This window comes from Lutra lutra, chromosome 3, assembly GCF_902655055.1.
Source record: "Lutra lutra chromosome 3, mLutLut1.2, whole genome shotgun sequence".
Taxonomy (NCBI): Eukaryota; Metazoa; Chordata; class Mammalia; order Carnivora; family Mustelidae; genus Lutra; species Lutra lutra.
This window is the reverse complement of record NC_062280.1, coordinates 129,180,386-129,206,257: the sequence shown is the minus strand read 5'-3', so window position 1 is coordinate 129,206,257 and position 25,872 is coordinate 129,180,386. Positions and strand designations below refer to the sequence as shown.

Genomic DNA, 25,872 nt, shown 5'->3' with positions numbered 1-25,872 from the left:
GACACTGGCAAATATTGCTAGATCACTGGGGATTTAAAGGCAAGAAAAGGGAAGACAAAACCTCCCTCCTAGGCAGGGCCGTGCACTGGACTATATCATTGGTACATTCAATTAGCTGCCTAGGACTGAACTATGGACTTTATGGAGCACAGCATTGAAGGAAATAACAACAAAGAGACAGAAAATGAAAGAAACCCAGAGAAGCGAAAAATGAGATCTCAAATGAGTGAAGGGGTACAAATAAAACATCTGTATTTAGGTGGTTAAAATAGGCTTAGAAACAAAATCTTATACCTTTCAGTGTTAAATTATTCAATGGAGGCAGTGGAAGGATAAAAGATAAAGATAGCTGTGATCATTCAGAATAAAAATCAAATCATAAAATAAATATAAAAGGCAGATGTAATTCAGAAAGCAAATGAAAATAAAACTCTCTTTCTTTTCTTTTCTTTCTTTTTTTTTTTCTGGTCTGGAAGAGAGGAGGTTTTGAAGAATTTGGGAAATACCCACTAGCCCTGACTTCTATAGAATGAAATGACAAAGCTCGGAGTAACTTTGAGGTGTTCTGGAGAGAAATTAATTTCATTAGTTGATAGAACAGATTACATCATAGCTTTCTGCTTCCAATAGCTATTGAGTAAGAGTGTTTACAGAGTACCTACTATGTATGTGCTTGGTCTTAGGTCAAGAAATTGGATTCATAGTTCACAGATAGCTCTCATGCTCAGATACATTGATCTATTTTTAAGGACTTGATTAAAAATGTCATAATTTGGGGCACCTGAGTGGCTCAGTCATTAAGCTTCTACCTTCGGCTCAAGTCACGATCCCAGGGTCCTGGGTTCGTGCCCCAGATAGGGCTCCCTGCTTGGCAGGAAGCCTACTTCTCCCTCTCTCACTCCCCCTGCTTGTGTTCCTTCTCTTGCTGTGTCTCTCTCTGTTAAATAAATAAAATCTTTTTAAAAAAATGCCATGATTTGTTTACTCATCCTCCTATTAACAGGCTTGAGGTTATTTTTCATTGTTTTAAAATACCTTAGTAGATATCCTGCATGCATTTCTGTACATGGTTGCAATTCCTGACACTAGCATGTACCATATTAAAAGGAAAGACTGGTTAAATTTAATCCTTAACCTAGTGATACCAGCACTCCCATTTTACAAATGAGAAAGCGTTTATGGTAACTTGTTCAGGAGCACACAGCTTGATTGGAGGCAGAGCTAAATTCAAACTCAAGACAGCACGTTTCCTGAGCCCAGATTCCTAAACTCTGTGAGCTCTTGGAATACTCCAGCTGACTGACAAAACCAAATGAGATTATGCATCACCAGCTAGGGAGTGTGACTGGGATTCATGAATCATAAGCTACCCTTGTCTTCCTTGGTAACAGATAGCTGATATTTCCTCAAGACATGTGGGACATCTACTTTTAATAATTCAAGTTTGCTGGGCCTGATTTAAATTAGGAAAGATTATGAGAAGTTAGCTTAAGGCAAAGCAGACATACAAACAGCAATGGCAGCAGAAACTACCTCCAAAAGTAAACCCAACAAAATACAAATTAAAAATTTAACTTTATCTATTATTCTAAAATACTTATTAAATGTTGGAGGATAAGGGTAAAAACAATAGAACTCTCAAGTTTTAATTAAATGTGAAGAGAACTCTGTTGAGTTAAGCCACTAATTGGAAACCGCCTACACTTTTAATATAAATCATACTATTTGCCTTGATTTAGAATGCTGGAAATCCATGTAATCTTTCTCAATTTCTTTATCTGTTCAGTACTGATATAATTTGGAGTTGAGGGGAAATTAATAAGAGCACACACAAAAGTCAAATAGTTATTTGAATTATTGCTGCCTGACAGGTGAGCTATTTCCTCTTGTGCTACATTATAGTACTGAGCTGCACTTAATAGCTTTTAATCAAATGTAAGACATATTTTATAAAAAATTCTTCAAAATTAATATTGCCAGTTCTACCACCACTTTCTACTTTTATCCTTACTTCTCCTGGTCTTATTTGAAATCCACACTGACTTCCAAATTTCCCAATATCTCTAAATATATCACAGTTATAATTACAGTTTCAATTTTGTCTAGATTTCAGAAAGTTCACAATACACACACACACTCTCACAGAGTCTTCTATAGAAACAAAAAGAAACAAAAAAAGAACACAGAGAACTACTTTCTTCATTATCACAGCTGATGAATATAGGGATTAATATATTAAATTATGCAAAAATGGCTGATTCTAAAAGCAGAAAACTAAAAGTAGAAAATTTTATTCAGGAGGAGCACTTTATTTATTTATTTTTTTTTTTAGGAGGAGCACTTTAAAAAATGTTCAGTTTTTTAGAAGTATTTTATAGTCAATTGTAAATTGTTCCTTAATAAATGACTCTGGTTATAAACTGTCACATTCCTACAAAAATAAATCCAGCATATGCTCATTTCTATCTAAAAAGGAGGAGATAATTCTTTACAAGAAAGATTCTTCACTTTAGAATATGACTTGTAGGAGTTACTGTACAGATAATTTGTTTGAGAAAGTTAAAATATGACCTGGTTTAGGTATGACTTTTTAGGAACATATTATTTCATAACCTAAGGTACATAGGTGTTTTTAAGAAGCAAACTTGTGGAAAACAAAGCAAAAGCTAAAACACCAGAATTGCTTTCAAAAAAAGTACTGAAAACATTAAATGCAAAGATTGTTAAAACAAATCCGGATGCTTATCTAGACTACACAGACTGAGAATTTATGAGGAGAGAGAGCAAATTTAAACCACAGCTGAAATTTTAAATTCTGGACATGCCCCGTGGTGACAAATGGCAGAAGAGTTGGCTACTGTCTCGGGGGACAGGTTGTGTCGATGTTGGAGCCTAGCCCTCAAACCTTCCTGCAGGATAGATGAGGGTCATGAACATAAGTTGATCTGCAGTATTTGTCTAAGAAAGCAGAATAGTTTGGAATGATACCTTAAAAAAATCTGAATATGGGGAGTTTTATGATTTAATATTTTTGTGACTGGAGATATTACTGAAACTGAGATGATATTGCTAAATTCATAGCCATTTATTTGTGCTCCCTAAGGAAAAATACCTAGATTCACTCAGAGGAATGTAGTGCAATATTTTATGAGATGGCCATGCAATGAAATAAATTTGACTAGGATTGTTCACATCGAGTTCACTGGGAGAAAGGCAGCAAAGAAAGGAAACTTTTATTGTTTTAATTTTTGTCAAAGGGAATCTATGGTCCAAGTCATATTCTAAATACATTTTTAAAACCAAAGAGTCATGTGAACAGATTTATTTTGAAAATATCAAAATATCTGAAAATAAAAATATTCTGGAGAAAGACTTTTGCAAAAAATTTGCTATTTTTATAATATTCTATAGGTATAACTATCATTTCATAATGTTAACATCATGAAATAAAATGATGGCAGCCTGGACAATATAGATTATATTCATCTGCTGTAACTTTTGAGATAAAAGTGTGTAATAAACATACATATAATAAACATTCTACTATTAAGATTATAGAAATTGTAAGCTTTAGATATGAAATGTTATCTACTACCTTTAAAAATGAAAGCTAAGAATTTTAAAGAGAAACCTCTCTCTTGAAATAGCATGTTCATTTTAGTTTTATTGAAAGTAGAGGTCTTCTAATATTCTGTTCTTATTAATTTAGAACTGAATAGGTTGTAATAGGTCAGAATTTAAAGCTAATTCACTTTATTCCTTTCATCCAGTAGCTCAAGATAGCTACTTAAAATTCAACATTTAATTAAAAAGGAGAATCAATAGTCTGTAAGAGTCTTTTAAAAAATAAACTTGAGCTGCCTTCTCTCAGTTTCTAATGCATAAGCTCTTTCTTGGGAACAGCTTATAAACCTTGTGGTCTCCATTAACCCTTTCATTTTAGCTATGAAATTATTGCACTGAAATAGTGAAATTATTTCACTAAATAAATTACAGAGCTGAATGACCTCACTAATTTACACAATTAGAGAGGGTGGTTTTACAAGTGTAATCCATGGAACCCAGGGTGTCACATTTTCTTTTCTACCTTTCTGAAGTTTTGGACAAGAGAGCTATAACATTAAAAAAAAAAAAAAAAATTTTTTTTTTTTTTTTTTTTTTTTTTTTTTAATAGGCTCCATGCCCAGTCGTGGAGCCCAATACAGGGCGTGAACTCAGGACCCTGAGATCAAGACCTGAGCTGAAATCAAGAGTCAGATGCTCAAAGACTGAGCTACGCAGGCACCCCTTTTACTTTTTTTTTTTTTTTTTTTTTTAAATAGGGAGATGTAACATTCTTAGGTTGCTTCCTAGGTTTAGTTTGGTCGTGGGATGGCTAATGGGCTTAGAGTTCCCGCCTCTCACAAACACTTCTAGAAAGTCCTTTAATTCCTTCAATGTATTTTCTTTATCATTTTCAAATCCTGCTCTCAGACGTCCTGGTGAATTTCCAGGCAATTAATAAGAAGGGTGCTATCACTACACATCACTCTTCTGGAGAATGTGAAAAATCACGGTAGCTGCAGACTTACAGAGAGTGGTCTATCTGTTGGGGAAATACTGGACATTGTGTATTTCTTTAGAATTTATTCTGCTCAGATAATTGCAAAACAGTCAGCCCTCACATATTCATATTATGAAGAGCAACCTTCATTGTACTTGCCACTGACTAGTACCTTCCACTTAACAAGAGTTCATACCTGCTTCCACACACAGTTGCTATGGCTTTGAAGCAGCCGGATGCGAGCTGGTAGGAGCCTGTGTAGCATCGGTCAATTGCCCAATTGAAAAGATTAATTTGGTCAGGATTAAGTTCCAATAGCAAGACGACAACTTCACAGCCAAGTTGATGAACCTGAATAACATGGAGAAAAGCAATTATTCATGTTTAATGAAAGGTTTTTCCAGGGAAAGGCACACAATATTGCTTAGCCAATATAAACTGGGTAAAATGAAAATGGAAACACAGTATTCATCTTAATTTTTAAAAAGATTTTATTTTTAAGTAATCTCTACACCCCACATAGGGCTCAAACTCACAAATCCCAAGATCAAGAGTTACGAGCTCTACTGACTGAGCCAGCCAGGTGTTCCTTCAACTGAATGTTTACTCCACGTATTCTTCTTTAAGAGGATGCAACTGAAAATTGAAATGTATGTATAAACTAAATCAGACTCTCTGTAAATCTGTCTTATATAGGGTTCACTTATTCTTTGATTTTTAATTCTGAAAAGTATAATGAAAATAATGAAAGTATAATGAAAATAATGAAGACTTTGTTGACAGTGCTTCCTTATTGCATTTAAAATATTTTTGAGGAATACATATATTTGGTTAAAAATTAAATATACAAAAGGATGGCCTTTATGCATACAAGTCTGAGGAAAAGTATCAGAATATATTTATGGGGCTTGATTAGTAAACTTAGCTGGCAATATTTTAAAAAGATACGCAGTACCAATAAACTCTTTTTTTTTTTAAAGATGTATTTATTTATTTGAGAGAGATGGCACAAGCAGAGGGAGCAGCAGGCAGAGGCAGAGGGAGAAGCAGGCTCTCCGTTGAGCCCAATTTGGGGCTCGATCCCAGGACCCTGAGATCACGATATGAGCCAAAAGCAGACGGTTAACCAGCTGAGCCACCCAGGAGCCTCCTAATAAACTCTTCTTAATCAGAAACTCTCAAATGAAATGATCATCATACCAGATAGAAATAGTAGGACCCTTTACTGACAGTTTCTGAAGCTACTGTCAAATACTGGATGGTCACATTTGTCCAGGAGAAGCCTGGTACCTTGGAGGCCATATTCCCTTCAGAGAGTAACATTTGCCTGTCTCCTTCTGTTTCCTTCACTTGCCTGGTGTGACCAGGTGCAGAAGGAAAGTTAGTTTTTTTGTTTGTTTGTTTTTGTTTTTTTTAACCTACAGGGTGGGGGTTAAGATGGAAGCAATATTCTAGTTGGATGGTCAACATCATCAGCCTCATTCCCCACAGGCTTAAGTAATTAGCAGCAGATAAAAGCTAATGATACTATCACAAAAGACTTAAAAATAACATTTCATTAAAAAGTTAGTTCAACTTGAAAGACAATCAGCCAGTTTTTATTGAGCTTTAGAAACTTTATATTGGAGTGTAAGATACACAGTATATAATTCATAAGTAAATGATGAGTTACGGTAACTGAACACACCAGTGTGAACACCAGACACAGAACACCACACTAGCAGCCACGCCGAAGCCAGCCTTATGCACTGTCCCATCCCTAGCCTCTCTTTCCTTTTCCAAAGGAACGGCTATCCTGACTTGCACCAGCATTGGTTAGCTTGGGCTGTTTTGAACTCTATGCAATGGAAGTATATAGCATATAATTTTGTGTTTGTTTTCTTTCACACCACTCATGTTGAGAGTCTTCCACATTCATTCATTGTCACTGCTGTATTCTGATGTGTGATTACTTCATAATGTATTCATTCTACACTGATCAACATCTGGGTTGTTTCCAGATGTTGCTTGGAACAATTTTGTACGTGTCTTAGGTTATGCATACTGGATATATATTTTATGAAATGCATATCTGAATACAATGGCTGGGGCATAGGGTGTACTATGTTCAACCTTAATGATAAAGCCAATGAGTTTTCCAAGGTGGTTATTCTGATTTCTATTCTCTGTAGCTTTGTATGAGAGCTCCTGTTGCTCTGTTTCCTCATCGACACTGTCCATCTTCTTAATCTCCACCATTCTAATGGATTTGAGGAAATATTTCCTGTGGTGAGTCTGCATCTGATTACTCATGAGTTTGAGAACTGTTTCTTTCATTATTTTTTTTATTATTTATTTTCTCACCATAGCACATACCTCCCCCGATGTCCGTCACCCAGCCACCCCATCCCTCCCACCCTCCTCCCCTCCAGCAACCCTCAGTTTGTTTCCTGAGATTAAGAGTCTCTTATGGTTTGTCTCCCTCTCTGGTTTCATCTTGTTTCATTTTTCCCTCCCTTCCCCTATGAACCTCTGTCTTGTTACTCAAATTCCTCATATCTGTGAGATCATATGATAATTGAGAACTGTTTCTTATGTTTATTGGCCAGTGAAATAACCTCTTTTGTAAATTGCTTGTGTAAGTCACTTGCTCATTTTTCTATGAATGTCCCTATTTTATTTATCTGAAGGGGTCCTTAATATACTCTAGACAAGAAGTACTGGATTTATCTTGCAAACATCTTTCACTCTGTGACTAGCCTGTTTACCCTCTTTTTATTTTTTATTTTTTGCTTTGTTTTCACACTCTAACGGTATGTCTTTTGGTGAAGTTATTAACTGATCTTTCTTTACAATCAGTAACTTTTGCATCCTGTGAATAGCATTGAACAGAAATATAGAGACAATCTACAGAAAGAAAGACTTCAAAGGTAACACGATGTCAATAAAAACGTATCTATCAATAATCACTCTCAATGTGAATGGCCTAAATGCGCCCATAAAACAGCATCCTGTTGAAAAAACCTTACTTAGACCCCAGGGATTAAGATTTCCTCCTGTATTCTTGTATTATTTTCTAGAAACTTCAGTATTTTAAGCTTTCACATTTATATCTATAACCTAGTTTCTTCTTTTTCACTTCTGATACTTTATTTTCCCTTTCCCAAGGCACTGACTACGATCTTCAGTATAATGTTGATAGAAGTGGTGAAAGCAAGCATCTTTGGTCATTCTAATCTCAGAATAGTTTCAATATTCACCATTAACTATGATGCTTATAACAGGGTTTTTTTAAAGACACCCTTTATCTAACTAAGAACGTTCTTTTTTTATTCTTAGTTTTGGTAGGAGTTTCTCTCATAAATACATGTAGAATTTCATTAAATGTTTTTTCTGCATCTATTAAGATGATCATATATTTCCTTCTTGAGACTCTGTTAATATGATTAACATACTAATGAATTGATGGATATTTGAATATTAAACCAATCTTGAAGTTCTTGTATAATGCCAATGTGATCATGAGGAATCATCCTTTTTATGTATCATTAAATTCAATTTCCTTATATTTTATTTGCATTTTTGTATCTACGCTACTCAATAAAATTGTCTTTAAATTTTTTTTCTCATTAAATCCTTGACAGGTGTTAGTAAAAGGTTATTCTGGTCTGGTAAAATATGCTGGGATGTATTTCTCTTGAGCTGTTTTCTCTTTAAGGATTTTGTATAAAATTGATGCAATTTGTTTCTCAAATGTTAAATTCAACAGTAAAGCCACCTGGTCCTAAAGTTTTCCTTGTAGGAAAATCATCAGTGATTGGCTTTTTTTCTTTCTAGTACATATACTCAAGGCTATACATTTCATTCCTAAGCAAGGCTTTATTTATAGTCCACAAGTTTAGTATGTGGTATTTTTGTTATTCTTCAGGCCAAAACAATTTTCAGTTTCTATTGTTATTTGTTCTTTGATTCACTAGTTATCTGGATGAGCATTTCTTGATTATCTTATTATTGGTCACTAGCTTATCGTTACTGTGAATAGCAAAAATAGTTTGCGTCCTTTCAGTCATATGACGTTCATGGAGACTTGCTTTTGGGCCCAGCTGATGGCAACTTTGGTAAGTATGTTGTGTTTCTTGTCCTGATGCATCATAATGTAATGTGTACAACTCAGAAGCCAGCACTTCCTACGCTGATGTGTGAGGATCATGTTGTGAACGACACTCATGCACTTTAGTAACCCGATCGAGGCAGAACACACTAGACATTTAAAAATGATGTAGTTTTGGCTAATACTTACTCGTAAATCTTGACAAGCCAGAATGTTGTCAAGCCACTTGTACAGATAGCCATCCGGGGAAAGGCCCACATTGTCAAACACGGGGCCACAGCACAACACCGCTGACATTGCCTGATAATGAAACAACCCAACATGGAATGAAACTTGCAGTGATCTAATAACACACAAACGACTCCCTAAATCATAACTCCCATGTTGGTCAATGATGAGGGTCTTCTCAAGCGGTTATTGTCACAAGATCTTAAAGTATTCCTTACTAGGTTCACCAAGAAGCACCAGATTCCCAATTTTGGATTTTTAAATAAAAATTAAAGGCCAAAATGTGTAACTTCATGGACATAAAATTCTATGATAACGAATCTTTATGATGAAAGAGTAAGATACTCACATTAAAATGACCATTTCACAGTATTTAAAACTTACCTTCGGTGATTTCGAGTGAGTAAGTTCAGCTTATAAGGTAAATATAGCTTTACAAGTTTTGTTTTGATGACAAATATTTGACTAATATAGTAAATTGACAAACCATGGGAAATATGGAAATAAATAATTGTGATTCTTAATCTAAGCAAAAAATTAAGGACATAAACTTTAGTTACTTGGAAGAGGAGAGGAAGCAAGGGAATGCAGGAGAAGGGGTGATCCTGATTCACTGTCTAATTAGCAGGTCACCATGGCTATGAGGGTCATGGTTTAAATCAGCTCCATTGAGGCAAGAACAAACTGACAAGGCAGCTACTTCCAGGGTCAATAAGAAAAACCATGTGGTTCTCATGCACTAGATAAAGGTAAGAGCCGGGAACAGTTTTGTGTCTTGAAACCAAGAACCCAGTTGGAATATTTACATATTTATACACAGCCATCCGCTTATGTTGGTGGGCGTATATTTTGGAATTTTAAAAAGTCAGCTTATGTACTTATAGGTGTGTGTGTTTGTTGCCTGTGCACATACATTTTTTCATATCATATTGTTATTTTAACCTTATTTAGGGCATGGTTGTCAGTTTAAGGAGAGAGACTACCGGTCTGACAAAAGTCATTGGCTGAGACAAAGGTGCCCTACCTTTAAAGCACAATACTGGTATCTTGTAATCTGATGATTTCTATCACTGTAGCGATCCAGAGGGGTGAACATAATGCTGAACGGTCCTGCCCACTGGCTAAATAAGATGAAAAGATGATGCCTCAGGCTTTGCTGGGGAAACAGAAATCTTCGGTGGTGAACTAGAGAGAAAAACAGAGTTTAGAGTCTCCTAGACTGAAAAGTATAGTGAATACAGTTTATGTCCTTATTCTACATGATGCTCACATTTTGAGGAAAGGAGTAATTTTATTTCGTAACTTAAGTTTTCTTTAGGTAATGAAATGAGCATTTAAGAAGGCAAGCCCAATCTTCGCTCTAAGTGTAGTGTCCTCTCATGCTGCAGTTGGCGGCACCTTGTCCAGAGTGGGAAGCAGAGACAAAACGTAGACTCATGGACACTGCTTTCTCATCAACGTCTAGGAAAACTATAACACTCCCACTCGGCTGCTGCTCACCTAGCAAACATTCTCTCCACTGCTGCCACCCATCTGTAGAAATACTGGGAAATATAATGTACGGCCCTCCATTGGAAAGAAGCACACTCTCACTGAAGAACTATTTTCAAATCTGAACTTTGGGTCATCCAAGAGGAGGAGGGTTGGTAAGAAGAAGGTTTGCTACATCAAAATAATGAAAAAGTAGAACCAGTTGAACTGTGGCCTTTTGTAATTATGTCAACACTTTTAATTACAGTAATTAATTTTGACACCACACTGGCCAGCTATTTTTATTCTCTGTGCTTTTGTTAGATGAAAAGGTTTCATACCCATTTGCTCTGTGGGCAAAAAAGACAAAACCTCTCAATAATATAATTTACTAAGCTGTAGAGAATTCTATAGAATGTGTTGCTTGGAGAGTCAAGAGGAGGAATACTGTGGAGTTGGATCTCATGTTCACAGGGGAGCACGATGAAAAGGAAGAAATGAAGTTTATGTGAAATTCTCCCCGAATTACTTCCTTCCTCTGGAAATCGCATAGATTCATTTTCAGATGGGAACCCAAAGGATAGAAATAACGGGATAAGCACAAAGCCATATTTAACTCCTCTTGTTCCCTTTCCGACTGTGTGCTGAATGACCACAATCTGTTCTTATGGGTATTCCCAAGTAGCCCGAAACAAACGATGGACCCTTTCCCAGACCTGTGCCCGGGCCGGGAGGATGAGAGGAAAGCACGGCAGTGAGGAACACAACAGGTTTTTCAAGCAAGGACGGGACTTCGCAGTGAGGCATCATTGTACCTGGAACGCACTGAATCAAGTTGGCGACCATGGCACTAAAATGTGCCCGGATATCTTTAAGAATTTCTACTTCTTTGTCATTTTCAGCTTCTAGAAGCATGCGGGTCAGGTCCACATATTCTAGGAACAAGGCCCCGAGGGCTAAAGTATCCCGTTCTAAGGCTCCATTTGTGCTGGGAAAAAACAAAAAATAAGATTAAGCTTTCAGATGACAAGTCTTTATGTCAGAGTAGTACGTGCTTCATGGAAAATAAGATTCACTGCCAGGAGTCGCATGCTAAATTTGCTCTTGACCCACAGGCAGTGTAAATAAATGTGAGGGAAAAAACCAACAACAACAGGTTTTGGACTTCTCTGAGTGAAAGTGAAAGGTAACATATTTTAAAAAGGAAGGAAGGAAGGAAGGCAAAAAGGAAGAAAGAATGAAAGACAGACAAGACAGACACGAAGAAAGAGAGACAAAAAGGCCAGTTAATGAGGAGAGATGAACTCATTCGAACTTTCCCCCTACCTGTCACTTATGACACCCGCATCAGCCAGAAGCTCAAATATTCGAAGTAGTTGTAGCCTTAATAAGTCCCGCCGTTCTCGGCGCTTTTTATTCTGTGTAAAAAGAGGGAATTCCACTTAGGCACGTGGGCAAAACAATATTAACTTTGCTTTGGGAAACTGTATTAAAGGAAAGCTTCACTTAGCTATTTTCAATTTCCTACACATAAAAGATGAGGGTGTTTTTCTTTCTTCCAAATCCTTAGAGAAAAAGCTTGCTATTATGGGTTATAAGAGAAACAGATCCTAAGTGGGTCAATAAATATTTACAAGGTGGCAACGTTCAGAACTAACCAGCTTCATTTCCTAGTTGCTCCGGAGTCACTGAAGCGGCAGAAAGAGTGGATACGAAGGGTCCCACCATTCTTGTCATGCAAGTCACAGGGCTAAAATTCTGCTACTTCTTAGATCTTATCTACTATATGGGAAGCTTCTTTTTCTGTCTTAGTCTCTTCCCCCCCCACCCCCCGCTACATTATAAATTTGTCCTTTTCAGAGTACACTTCAGGGAAGATAAGTTGACAAAAATGCTTCTTATACCAGATGAACAAGTAATATTCTTGACCATCCAACTCCTTGTAAAAGATAAGTTAACCAGCTAAAACCTCAAATTCAATCAACTCAAACCTCCTGCAAAAGAATGTAATATTTTTACATACATAGGACTGTGTACGTTGTTTTGCCTTCATGAGTTTAGAACAAAAATCTTTTAAAATAGGAACCATATTATACTAAATACTCAAATTCTGAGCAATAAAAATAACAAAAGTTAAAATATTAAGATTCACTGTTAATATTTGTATTTTTGGGGGGATGTTTGTATTTTTTTGGGGGGATGGGGGAACGATTAGGTATCATCTAAATTTATACTTTATCATTGTTCAAATAAACTGAGGTGTGAAGTATTTAAATTAAAAAGCTTACCTCTGGTCTTCGTTCCAGAGCTTCTTTCATTAATGGATGAAGTTCTTCCACTAATTCTCTATGGAGGAAAAAGGTCAGCATTTGAAATTCATTATTATTGACACCAAGTTTGTCACCAAAAACATCCATTGATCCTAAGTCATGTGCTTTTCTCACTTTGATTCTGACCTCAAATTCCCCCTGGCCTTTCTGTTTCTCAGTCACGTGGTGAACTGGAACCAGGTATTGGCCTGTGCTGTGCATTACTGGTTTTCATCCCAGTGTTACATTTATAATTTTGGCTCAAACATATCTGTTGACTTGATTTTGATTTCTTGTTCTGGAGACCTCTATGGCAAAATACCCTCTATAAACAGTTAAACAGTATTTTGTAAGTGATTATTAAAATCAGAACACTTCACTACATGCACTGGGGATGAAGATAAGCCAAATCGAGTTCCTCACAGAAGACATGTTCAGTCTCACAAGAGTAAAAGAGAGCGGGGCAGAAGCCCGGGCATCACTTTTGGGATCTGTGCTCAGGGGATTGACTGACTGACTGACAGTTGATTTTAAAATGAAGTCTTTTGGAGGTTCAAAGATAAAACCCTTATTTGAGCTATATGATACAGGCAAATTATGGCAAGTATTACAATAAGGAGGTTTTCATCAAAACCTTTTCTCTGGTAAAGTAAAAGTAAGTTTGATCATCTATCTATCTTTCACCTGTTCCCATTATCTCTAGTTCTCAGCTTTCTATCCACTAATCTAAATATTTCTCTTCTTTGGGAAATAATTTATTAACTTCTATGTCAAGACGACAAAATTATGAGCTCAAGTCTCTGCCAGAAATTCTGTCTACAACCTACTCTATGCCTGAGCACCTTGCAATATTCTGGCTGGATGTTTTGTGCTATAAGACGTCATTCTCCAGCAAAATCCGAAGTTAGGAAGGTAAACTTTATGGCATTCTGTGCTGAGAGACAAAACCTGCATTCCATTTCAGATTTCTCTAACACAAATGCTAGAAGTTCTTCATCGAAGAAATGGAAAAAATATTAATGATCTCCTCCAATAGCAGCCATTTACTGAATATTTACTATGTACATTTTTATATTTAATCCTCTCAGTACATCCATAAGATAGATTCTATAATGATAACAACTTTTCTTTTTTTTATTGGATACACTTCATTTTAATTTATTATAACAATTTTACAGGTGAGGGAACCAAGGCCCAGAGACATTATGCTTTCCAGACGCACACTAGCTAACAAATTATATAATCTTACCCACCCCTAAGAATATTGAGGGGGTAAGATGTATAAGAGCACATGTTCTTGGAAAAGAAGGTTAGGTTCTTAGGCTCTTTGGGAAAGAATGTTAGGTAATTCCAGGAACTGTTTTTCTTATTTTCCTGTAGTATTTCTACATGATTCTTTGTCTTAACTATTTAACTAGTAAGGAGTAAATTACTGGTTCGCTGGCACTCAAGTATCAGAACCCACAATTACTTTTTTTGAGAATAAAATCTGACTGTATATGTGAATAATGTAATGGATATTTTTTTTCCAATGGTATCTAAAAGGTCTCATTAATCTTTCTTTTTCAAATACAGTTTCTCACAGATGCCTGGAGCTTTCCCTTTTCTATCTATGTAAAAAAAGGTCAGAATTTTAATTGAATTGCTTATAGGCATTCACTGCTTAGCTGAAGTCACCAGAGGCAGCCCGAACTAGCACTTTATGACGGCTCTTTCAAAGGGCTTTGACACTGCCTCAGATGGAATGGTTATTTGATTAAAGGTGTGAAATGAGTAAGGGATCCAGAAAGTGAGACGTGATGGTTCTATTAAGGCAGTTAAAGCACCTTCCAAAGAGATGGGCCAGTGTAACAGAATACTCCTGGAAGAGTTCTACTGGTGCTTAACCTGTGAGCCTGTTGCATCAATGGCCGATGAGCAGACCTCATTGTTCTGACGGCAAAGCCCCTGAACAGTCTGGCTCACCGGCGATGGACACTGAATTCTCTTCATTTATATTCTCTAAAAGAAGCTTGCGCACGAGATAAAATCTGAGACGTCAAATCAAAGCCACAAGGACCACAGGGAAAAGCGAAGGCAGTCGCGAGGAACACTTGCTCCATGCACGTCAAGCAACGCGGACACAAAGGAAATGGTGCAAAGCCTATAAAAGCCCAGGCACATGCCGACACGCAAACTCAAACTCAAGTTAAAGACAGGAACCACAAGAGCAGCAGCAGGAATGAATTTAGAGCTCATTGAGACTACTGTACCTGAAAACAAGGGAATTTGTTCTTCCAAATCCTAAAACTAAGGACTCTGTGATCTCAATGCCCTCTAGTCTCATCAAAGGCACCAACTGCTTTAACAGAACTCCCACCGATGGGGTGCCTATGGCCTGAAACAAGTTGATTAAGAGTGAAAAAGAGGTAACATGATAACTGATGCTTCCTTTAATCAAATGATGATTCCATTATAACAGTTTCAAAGTACAAAACCACAGCCCAAAACACTGCCATCATTTCAGAAAAACAAAACAAAACACATAGACAGGCATCAATTTCTAAACAGGACAACGAATGCATTTTTCTCCTGGGACACAAATTCTAAAGAATATTTTTATTATAACAGAATTTTTTTTAACCAATTAAGTCTCCAAAACCATTCTTAGCAAGGTCATTTAATCAAGGCATAGTTTAAGTGCAAATGCTTGGGGGTAGTGAGGGAAATGTGATTTGAAGGGCAGAAGCCAAACCTCAGGGCACTTATAAGTCACTCTGTGGTCTTAAGCAAGTTTCTCAACTTCTCTTCACCTTCAGTTTTCTTGTCAGAGAGGAATAATAAATTATGCACATCAAGGCTCAATGGAATTTAGAAATGTGTAGGATGCAAATCTGATCCCACAGACTCCAGATGGCAGGCACAGTGTAATACGCACTGTGAACTCTAGACAAACAAGCTAAAAAAAAACCTTACAGAATAATTCTTCTGAAGCATGTCACGTCACCTTGTTATCGTAGCTCACTGTACCATCAGGTGTGGTCGCCATGATTTCCGGAGTGGACGCTCTTAAGTGTCCCGGGCTCATTATACTGGGTTTTGCGACTCCAAAACAAAGAATAAGGTAATTTCTCCACAAGGTGACATAATTGTCTCCGCTGCCGGCAGTGCTGGTTTTCTTGGCATTAATTGGGCTACTAGAAATACGGATTTGAAAACAGGAGTGAAAGTAAGTTCTGGACTTTAAATATCACTGGTTAAATAAAGATCCTAGGAAGCGCTCAAATAGAGTTGAACAACTGTCTGCCAAGGCTAGTCCATGCTGTTACGAACTGTCTGGACAGGGGATGTCTCTGCTGGATGGGAAGTTGAATCGAACTCGAAGACTGTTTTCACCGTTAAGAGACTGACATTTCTATACTCAGACAATCATAGGGATTATTAAGGAAAAAGAAAAAAGAAAAAAACTAGGTTTAGATAAGACCTTTTGATCTGTTTTTACTCCACGATCAGAATTCTGTATTAGGAAGTACAGAAACTAGAGAGGATTATAATATGCAAATCAGTTAGGTAAAAGGAAAATGTAAGAGGGCGAATGATCAACAACACGGAGGAGGACATATAGTTTCCTTACTTTGGGTCTACCAGGGGCATGATGGACTGCAGCCGAGTGAAGGCATATGGCCAAGCGTAGCTGAGGGCTGTGGGGCAGTGTTTGGGCAGGTTCTCCTGCCGCAGGAAACTGAAGAGGCAGAGGACCCAGGGGTCTTTGACAGACTGAGCGAATATCCAGACATGGGAAGGGCTCTTCACGTCATAATGGCTATTGACCAGGACTGCGTTCCACTCCACCAACCATTGCAGATCCACGCTGTGGGTCAGCGGTAATGTTGCCTGCATGTGCGAGAAGTAGGCCATGAATCAAAGCTCCACGGTAAATGACGGGACCCCATCAGGGCTCCGCCTACGAGCCCCTTTGTCCACACTGCTTTCCTGACCACCTCTGCAAAGGGCCAAGCTTTGAATCTAAACACCCCTCCCACACCTACCACATCGGATGTCGGTCTGTACAGGCCACTGCTGTGTCTTATGCTGGAATACAAGCAGCTGAAGGGCAGAGTTTAGAGACATGGGTCCTGTTTCAGTTTTAATGCCATACAGCACGTGCATTGGGACACTGAAGATGCTCATTAAATAGTTGTTGAAAAATAAATGGCTTTAGTAAAATTAAACTCGACCCTGGGATTGCCGCTTAAAATTCTTAAAAGCTATTAACTTCTGAAATTCATCAATGTGTTTTTAACCCTGTAATTAGTATCCTGGGCTATTAAATGCCATAATCTTGTTTTCTGTTTCTTGGACTAACCTACCTTCCCTTTGACTTGGGGAGATGGCAAAACGTAATCCCTTTTGTGAAGGGCATATCACGGATGATTTTTGAGGTAAGAAGCCTACTTATTCTTGTCCTGTGATATCAAGCCAAAACAACAGTACGTTCTAAAACTTTCTTGATCTATATCTCATAAAGTTTGTATGTGTCATTCTCTTCGAAGCCTAGAAAATAAAGTTTCGGGAAGACCAAGTTTCAAATAATCCAGCTGCGGTGCCAGGAGAGACAATTCCCTTTATGACTATCTGGCAATTAAAATGATCCATATTATCTCTTGTGTCTACAGGTTCCCATGGTTATGGGTGTGTCACTAGTGATCTCAACAGTTCATTGGCTGTAAGGGGGGACAGCCTGAGCTTCAGGGCCAGAGACGAGATTTCCAACACAGGCTTGTGACCTGGGAAGAGTACCGACCATCGCAGAGTCTCTGTCTGGGAGATATTAATTTATGACTTGGGAATTATTTATGCTAATCTCACCTAATCTTTAGGTGAGTCACATGAGATAAGGAATGTAGAAACACCTGGCACAGAGCAGGCACATTCCTCTTTTCTCTTTTCTTGTGTGTATCTTCTTAAGTGTAGTATTGCTGACCTAGGAACCGCAGGCCTACAATTTTGATTCTGATAAACAGAACAAAATCACATGACTATCATCTACAGCCCAATAAGAGATGGATATGATATAATTAAACTTGACTCTTCCATTCCATGTTAAACCAAATTGAATTTCTTAAAGCAGTAGGGCTACGGAATATCACTGTGAAAGTCTGTCCTGCCTGGCTTAATAGCTTGAGTAATGATCATTATCACTACAACTGTAAGCAAGAGCAGGGCCACTAAAGGTAGTGATCTGTGCTCAGTCTCAGTGAGAGAGAGAGACCATGGAAAGGCTCTGTGTTCATTTCTATGTGTCAGATATGTCTCTATTCATTTATAGTTATTTGAAAAGAAGAGACAAGGGGCATCAGCAATGTGGATGCTGTGAATGGTCCCCAATCTGCAGTGTCTCTTTTCAGCAACTGAGCTGAAATTAATCCAGGTCCCTCTTCTACACTAGACTGATTTTTTTTAAAAATCAGATAATTAACATCAGTATCAATTTTCCTTCTATTTATTCTGCAAATTGAAAGCTGCCAATATGCTCTTTAAAAAGGGAAGAATGTATTTGAATGGCAGATAAAGGTGTCCTAGATTCGGAGTCTAACTAAGGTCAAATCCAGGCCCTAACACTACCCCGTGTGACCACAGCCCCGCCCCTTAATATTTTTGAGTTTCAATACCTAGGAGGGCCGAAAAAGGTAATAAATATGAAAGGACACCATAAACTATAAAGCACCCCATATAAGTTACATGGTGGTGGTAAGCATGATAAATAATTAGTTTTCTTAAGGAATCTTGAGCAATTCTTTCTGAAACTGTAGTTTGCAAAATATCTATATCCCTAAGGTTCAAATTTTGTTTGAACTTTATCTGAATGTTTCCTAAGCCGGTGTCTGAAAACCTTGTCCTGTTTATACAAGTACTGTTGTGTCAGTTTATCATCTGACATGAAACCCCAGAGTTCTTCCACATCATTTTTCTTTGTCTCCCTTTTTCAGACAGGTCTGGAGCTTACAGTGAGAACAATTAGGGATCAGGATCAAATGTGTACTTACCGAATCTGAAACAGCTACGTGAATGAAACTTTCGAGAATGGACGAACTTAGCTGATCCATGACATCAATCATAGGCCTGTCATCGTCCTGTACAAAGGGTGAGCAATTATTCTCCATGGGAAAAAGAATCTTTCCCACCCACCCCACTGCCTTTGTTTGGTACATGAAGCCGAACAGCTTGCAAGATAGTGATAAGGGTTTTCTCACAGAAAATTGAGTGCCAACATGATGAAAGGTAGTAGATAAAACTCCCTGTGATTCTGAGTTTAGTCTTTCAAGTTTCAGTGGAAGATGGTTAGAGCTCCAACTTCACCTTGTACTGAAAAGACATGGACTTGAACTTCCAAATGCTGCACACGTAGACAAGGATCCAAACACCTGTGCCATATGTCATCCAGCAGAGTGTTCACGTTGTCGTGAAATTTAAGGGATGGAAACCCCACAAGAATATGCCTTGTGGGACCACGAAAATGCTACGTGCTTAAGTCACTCATCTGCTAAAGTAAGTGATAAATTGTTGACCGTGACTGAATTTTAGTTCCAAAGAAAGTGCACTGGAGACTGACCACACTGACCACACACTCTGTGGTATCTTCGTTGTGTACAGCTACTTGGCAAAAGAAGCAGACTACAGAGTACAGGAGAGAGTATCTTATAGAAAATTCTTCTTCACAAATAGTATGTGTGTGTGTGTGTGTGTGTGTATCCACATATGGATATGTATATGTCTGCCATCTTTTATTATAAAGAAGCTCAGAATTATAAAATTATTTACTTCAGAAACCTTACAGGAAAGCCTTGAAAACCATTATTCATGTATGAATGAAAATGGTTTCCAAAAAATTGCTGCTGGGGGAAAAACACACACACAAGCTCAAAGATACAGAGAACAGATTGGTGGTTGTGGGGGTGGGTGAAATATGTGAAGGGAGTCAAAAGGTACAAACTTCCAGCTACAAAATAAATAAGTCATGGGGATATAATGTACAACATGGTGACTAGAGGTGATAATACCATATTGCATATGTGAAACGTGCTAAGAGAGATCTTAAAAGTTCTCATCACATGAAAACAACTCTGTAACTCTGTATGGTGACAAGTGAGATACTACCTCACACCAGTCAGAATGGCTAAAATTAACCAGTCAGGAAATGACAGGTGTTGGCAAGGATGCGGAGAAAGGGGAACCCTCCTACACTGTTGGTGGGAATTCAAGCTGGTGCAACCACTCTGGAAAACAGTATGGTGATTCCTCAAAAAGTTGAAAATAGAGCTACCCTATGACCCAACAGTTGCACTACTGGGTATTTACCCTAAAGATACAAATGTGTGATCAGAAGAGGCACATGCACCCAAATGTTTATGGGAGCAAAGTCCATAATAGCCAAACTATGGAAAGAACCTAGATGTCCATCAACAGATGAACTGATAAAGAAGATGTGTTCCATATAGATAATGGAATACTATGCGGCCATCAAAAAACTGAAATCTTGCCATTTTCAACAACATGGATGGAACTAGAGGGTGTTATGCTGAGTGAAATAAGTCAATCAGAGAGAGACAATTATCATATGATCTCTCTGATATGAGGAATTTGAGAGTCAGGGCAGGGGATCATGGGGGAAAGGGAGGGAAAAATGAAACAAGATGGGACCAGGGAGGGAGACAAACCATAAGAGACTCTTAATCTCAGGAAATAAAATAAACTGAGGGTTGCTGGAGGCTGGGTTATGGACACTGGGGAGAGTGTGTGCTAAGGTAAGTGCTGTGAATTGTGTAAACTGATGATTCATAGACCTGTAACCCTGAAGCAAATAATACATTATAGGTTAATTAAAAAAAAAAACAACTCTGTATAGTGACAATGTTACTAGACTTATAGTGGGGATCATTTCACAGTGTAAACAAATACAGGTTCATTATGCTGTACACCTGAAACTAATATAATCTTGTAGGTCAGTGACACCCCAATAAAAAAAATTATGTGAAAACAAAGTTGTGGCTGGTAGAAGAGAGAAACATACGAGAAATGTTCTTAACATAGTCTTTGCATAGAAATTAAGATCATGGGTTTTATACTTGAAACTAATGTAACAATTATGGTCAAGTACACTTTAAAAAGAACCTGGGGCTCTAGAGGCATATATTTCTGACTTTCAATTCTGGCTGTGTCAGGTCCTCCCTGATGATTTTTGGTGAAGGCGTTTAATCTCCCTAAACTTCAGCCTCAGTATCTGTACACTGGGGAAAATAATACTAATTTTTAGGTTATTGGGAAGGTTAAGTGAGATACCATGTCTAGTGCACAGCACAGTGGTGGACATGTCCATGGTAATGACGATCATTCCTATCAGACTTAGAGACTTAATGGAGGTTTACCAAAGTACAGAAAGTCTTGGACATCCATTTACCAGATACCACAGATGTCCTAAAATAGATCACCAAGCCATCTGAAGAAGAGTGAACAGAAAGGATTGTGATGAATTTGAAAATACTGGGTAAAGACAATGACCATTTTGTGGATCAGAAAACCAAGTTCAGGGATTTAAAACAGGAAAATGGAAAGTAGCATTTTTTCTGAAGAAGTATGTGACATAATGCGCTGGTCCTTCTTTCATCAACTTGTGCAGCTTATGGTTCGGCCACCTGTGCTCGCAGGCGATGAGCCCTAACATCTGAACAAGGGTACACAGCCCTTGACCAAGTGCAGACATTAGCTGGCCGATCATGCTTGACCACTGGCTTGCTTCTCCAATCTCAAGGGGACATATTTTCTCATAATTTCAAGATTACTGAAATTAAACAGTTACCCTGACTGTTTGATACACCTTGATCATTTAAAATGGAACTCATTATTTTCTCAAGTTCTTTCTCTAATATAAACATTATAATGTATTCTTATTTTGATGCATGCTGAACTTTATGAAGGAAAATGATCTGCAACTTAATATTAAAATTCTTCACTGTTTAACCAAGGACCACCTCTTAGAGAATCAGAAGTGGTCTTTTCTATTGCTCTCAGAATAGATGGCATATCTCTTGGAGCTCAAGAGTGCTCTTTCATAATCAAAAACCCATGGTCAACCAAAAATTATTTTTTGACATCATGTTTGACAAGGAGGGCCATAAAACAGTAATGCATTATTCACAGGTTTTAATCTAAACTTCAAAAGAAAGAAACAAAGTTCATACCTCCGGCTGACCCAGGGCGACAAATAAAGCTCGAATTTCCTTGAGTATTAAAACGGACAGTTTGCGTGTGGCCACCTGGAAACTGCAGAGTAAAACCAAAGCAAATCCTTCCACGGCGTGAAGCACGCTGCAGTGGGGGCCCCGCTCCGACTGAATTCTGTGGCTGGAGCCATTCGCAATTAGCTGTCAGGCAATAAGAACACATTCTATATTCAGAAAAATAACAATTGAAGAAGAAGAAACTACTCATATGTGCATCTTTTGGCACACGGGACCTCATAATATCAAAATAAATTGCAATGGCTTCTATCCAGACACGACTGTAAGTTCATTATTATTCACGACAGATCACAGATCCCCTTTTTCTTTCGATCCATTGTTACTTTGGAATACCATCAACCATCTGTTACCTTTGATAAGAGAGAACTTTCAAAAGCTATTAATATTAATAAGAACAAAACTGCTTCCATCCATATACCCTTTGAGATGACACCATAAATTGAGTCAAAGTGGCCTCATTTGTTTTGACTCATATTCCCTATAGACTTGTAGAAACCATTCAAATGGATTTTCAAACGTTTACTTTCTAGTCACATATGCGTACTTGTTTCTTGTGTTCGATTCTAATCTAGGTGTGTGCACGTTTATGCCATGGGTTCTGAAAGTTCCCAAGTCACAGCTAAATGGATCTAAAGCAAAAGGAACCTAGACAACAAGGCAGATTCCACAACCATTTCAGTTTTCCTTTGACAAACACATGTAACCCTTGTTTGGTCTACTATGATCCTTTGGCATGTATACAACACAGGGAAACAGGAATGACCTAGGATTGGGGATCCTGGCTGTTCCTTCAGTGCTGTTGTACTCCCCTAAGCTTTCACATTCCTCAGGCTCTCAGCTGTGTTCTTCCCTTGCCAGGCCTCTTTTCTTTTTTCTTTTTTCTTTTTCTTTGACAGAGAGAGAGATCACAAGTAGGCAGAGAGGCAGGCAGAGAGAGGGGGAAGCAGGCTCCCCCCTGAGCAGGGAACCTGATGCAGGGCTTGATCCCAGGACCCTGAGATCATGACCTGAGCCGAGGGCAGAGGCTTAACTCATTGAGCCACCCAGGTGCCCCTATCCCAGGCCTCTTTTCTATCCTCTCATTGCCAATGTCAAGTTCACCACTGCCCTTCTTCTCCTCTGGCAACACTTCTCCATAACCTGTTTTTCACAATGTTGTCATTCATTTTTAGTATTTAGGACCGAAGTGGGAAGGAATAAAGAAATCCTAAGACTGCATTATTTTTTCCTCTGTGGATATTGAACAATACAACCAATGTAATGTATGAGAGGGCCAAAAAACCCCAAAAAATGAAAACAAAAAAAAACAACTGGAGGGCAACTAACTTTTCTATATGCATATCCCTTTCCAGCTTGATATGCATATCCATACCCAGCTCTATCTCCATGCTTATAGTCATTTGTTCTTAGAGATTTATAATCATAATTCTCTGAAAAAAGCAATTTCTACTCCCTGAACGGCCTTGTGAATGATAACAAATCTAACCCAAAGGCCTATCCATCCTCAGTTTCTTGGTCACAATTTACACAAGATGGAAAAATTAAGGGCCATCACCAGGTCTTGAGAAAGTTCCTTGGTGGCAGGAAGTAAGAACTCCAAAGGTTCTTCAAGCTGCAGCTTATTCACACATATACTATATTACGGAATATAAATCAGTGGGAAGAGTGTGGAAATCACCTCTGAATTTCTGATCTTGTTGGCTTGTTCGTAGACTTTTCCTTGAGTCTGTATGACCAGTTTCCACTGGGTGAGCAGCTGGAGCAGTAACTTCAGGGATGAATCAAGGAGCGTGTGATGCATGTCGTTGACTTCCCGGAGAAGGAAGTTGGTAAAGCCAAACAGTACATCTTCTCTCCAGTCTGAGAAGTCCACAAGTAAACCCTGAAGAGAATTCTGTGCAATATGTCGCAGCTCATCGTCCATATGAATAGAGAGCCTGTGAAAGGAGTAAAAGACAATAAAGCCTTTAGTTTATTAATGTTTCTTCCAGATTTGTGACAGAACAAATATAGTTCTCTGCTTTTATCCATGTCACCTGTTCTTCATTCAGCTCCCCTCGTGTTGACACCTGATAGAACCAGCATACCTTTATCAGAGCTAAGGAATTAACCTGGGTGCAAAGCTATTAACTAAACCACAGATTTTATTCGGATTTCACCAGTTTTTCACTAATGTCCTTTTTCTGTTTCAGGATGGAATCTAAAATATTACTTGGCATTCACCTATATCTGAATACTTTTTAATACAATGTTGACTACAGAATAAATTAGTATCAAACCCTTTTACTTTTTAAAATTAACATATAATGTGTTATTTGCTTTAGGGGTACAGGTCTGTGAATCATCAGTCTTACAGAATTCACAGCGTTCACCATAGCACAAACCCTTCCCAGTGTCTATAACCCAGCCACCCTAAACCCTATTACTTTTAAGGATAAGAAAACTGAGTACCACAGAATCTAAGGGACTCACCCAGAAGTTCAGTGAGAATGAGCAAGTAAGGCTTAGATCAATGGTCCATAATTGATCTTGCCCCACCAAGGGGTATTTGGTAATGTCTAGAGACGTTGATGATCATCACAACTCAGAGAGGGCTATCGGCATCTCTCTGATAGATGGAACCTACAGATGTGGCTAAGCATCCTAAAATGCACGGGACAACTCCCTACAACAAAGAATCATCAAGACCAAAATGTCTACAGCGTCAAGGTTGAGAAAATCAGAGTCAGCTGAAGAATACCAGGGTATTAGTGGTATAACCTAGAATACTGTAATAAAATTAAATCATGACACTGGTATGAACCATCAGCTAACATGTTTTATAGATTCTTTTATTCACTTACTTAAGAAACAAATATTTTTGCGATCTCCTCAGATTCAGACACACAATCCTTCAGATACAGAGTTCAGTACGGCCGTGTCTATTGGGTGGGGTGCTTGCAGGAGCGAGGGGGGAGATGATGCTGGAGAGGAAGCAGGAGCAGCTCAGGGAAGGGTCTACAGGCCACCCAGGGAAGCAATACAGCAGGGAAGGGGTTAACGGTGTGTGTTCTGGAATCAGAATATCCAGTTCAGTGTCTTGCCACTTGTTGCTTACTAACTGTGGGAACTTGTGCTAGTTAGTCAATCTCTCTCAGCCTCAGAGCCTCATTTGGGAAATGGGGACAATTATTGTACTTGTATTTCACAAACTTGTTGTGTGGTTCATGAAGATGACCCACATACAGTGTGTAACACCACGCTGACTGTGTAGCAAGCACTTAGTAACTGGTAGCTATTGTTAGAAAAAATGAGCTGTATCTTGAAAGATACAGGGGAATAACATGATTAGCTTCACACCTGGGGGGAAAAAAAAAGTTAGGCAGGAATATGGAGAATGCTTTGGAGAAGCAACCAGAGTAGGGGCAGAGACCAGCTAGAAGGTCACTATAGTGTCAGGCAATAGGTGGGGGCCAGGTGGGTGGCTGAACCAAGGCGGAGAAGTAGTGAGAAAGGGAGACAGATCAAAGACACCAAGGAGGTAGAGTTTCCAGCACTCAGCAGCCCGGAGGTGTTCAATGTCAGAGAAGAAAATGGCTGAGTCACTAGGGGCCCCCACAAAGAGGGCAGATAGTATCCTCAGTGAAGGGAAGAAAACACTTGGACCCAGATTGTATAGGAACTTCCTCAAAGTCCAGGATGCCAGCCAATGACTTCTAACCCTTAATCTAAACAAGTCTGGTACAGTCCTATGTTTTTGAATAAACACAATTTCAAAACTTGAAAAGCAAATACCTTTCTTATTCTCTAAAGCATAAAGCACACTAATTGGTCCAAGTCTGACACTTAGAAACCGGGCAAAAACTTGTTAATGAGCAGATACATATCAAGTCAGGAAAAACATATTTCCTGTCCCAAAAGCAAGTGATGTTCTAGGAAGATGCCGAGAAGGATGATCTAAGATGATTCTTCAGG

At 38.3% G+C, this 25,872-nt stretch overlaps 1 protein-coding gene across 8 annotated transcripts in view; it reads right to left on the bottom strand.

Annotated features, from left to right (window-relative positions):
- The window catches only part of FRY (FRY microtubule binding protein), a 339,156-nt gene that overhangs the window by 96,585 nt on the left and 216,699 nt on the right, over window positions 1-25,872 (bottom strand). For all 8 annotated transcript variants that reach the window (XM_047723094.1, XM_047723100.1, XM_047723095.1 and 5 more), the window contains 12 exons: window positions 23,597-23,855; window positions 21,859-22,041; window positions 18,667-18,753; window positions 16,254-16,513; window positions 15,627-15,816; window positions 14,893-15,017; window positions 12,620-12,677; window positions 11,658-11,749; window positions 11,147-11,319; window positions 9,886-10,046; window positions 8,823-8,933; window positions 4,740-4,894 (listed from right to left, as the gene is read on the bottom strand). In XM_047723094.1, coding sequence (XP_047579050.1) covers window positions 4,740-4,894; window positions 8,823-8,933; window positions 9,886-10,046; window positions 11,147-11,319; window positions 11,658-11,749; window positions 12,620-12,677; window positions 14,893-15,017; window positions 15,627-15,816; window positions 16,254-16,513; window positions 18,667-18,753; window positions 21,859-22,041; window positions 23,597-23,855 — 1,854 coding nt within the window. The remainder of the gene's footprint in view (window positions 1-4,739; window positions 4,895-8,822; window positions 8,934-9,885; window positions 10,047-11,146; window positions 11,320-11,657; window positions 11,750-12,619; window positions 12,678-14,892; window positions 15,018-15,626; window positions 15,817-16,253; window positions 16,514-18,666; window positions 18,754-21,858; window positions 22,042-23,596; window positions 23,856-25,872) is intronic.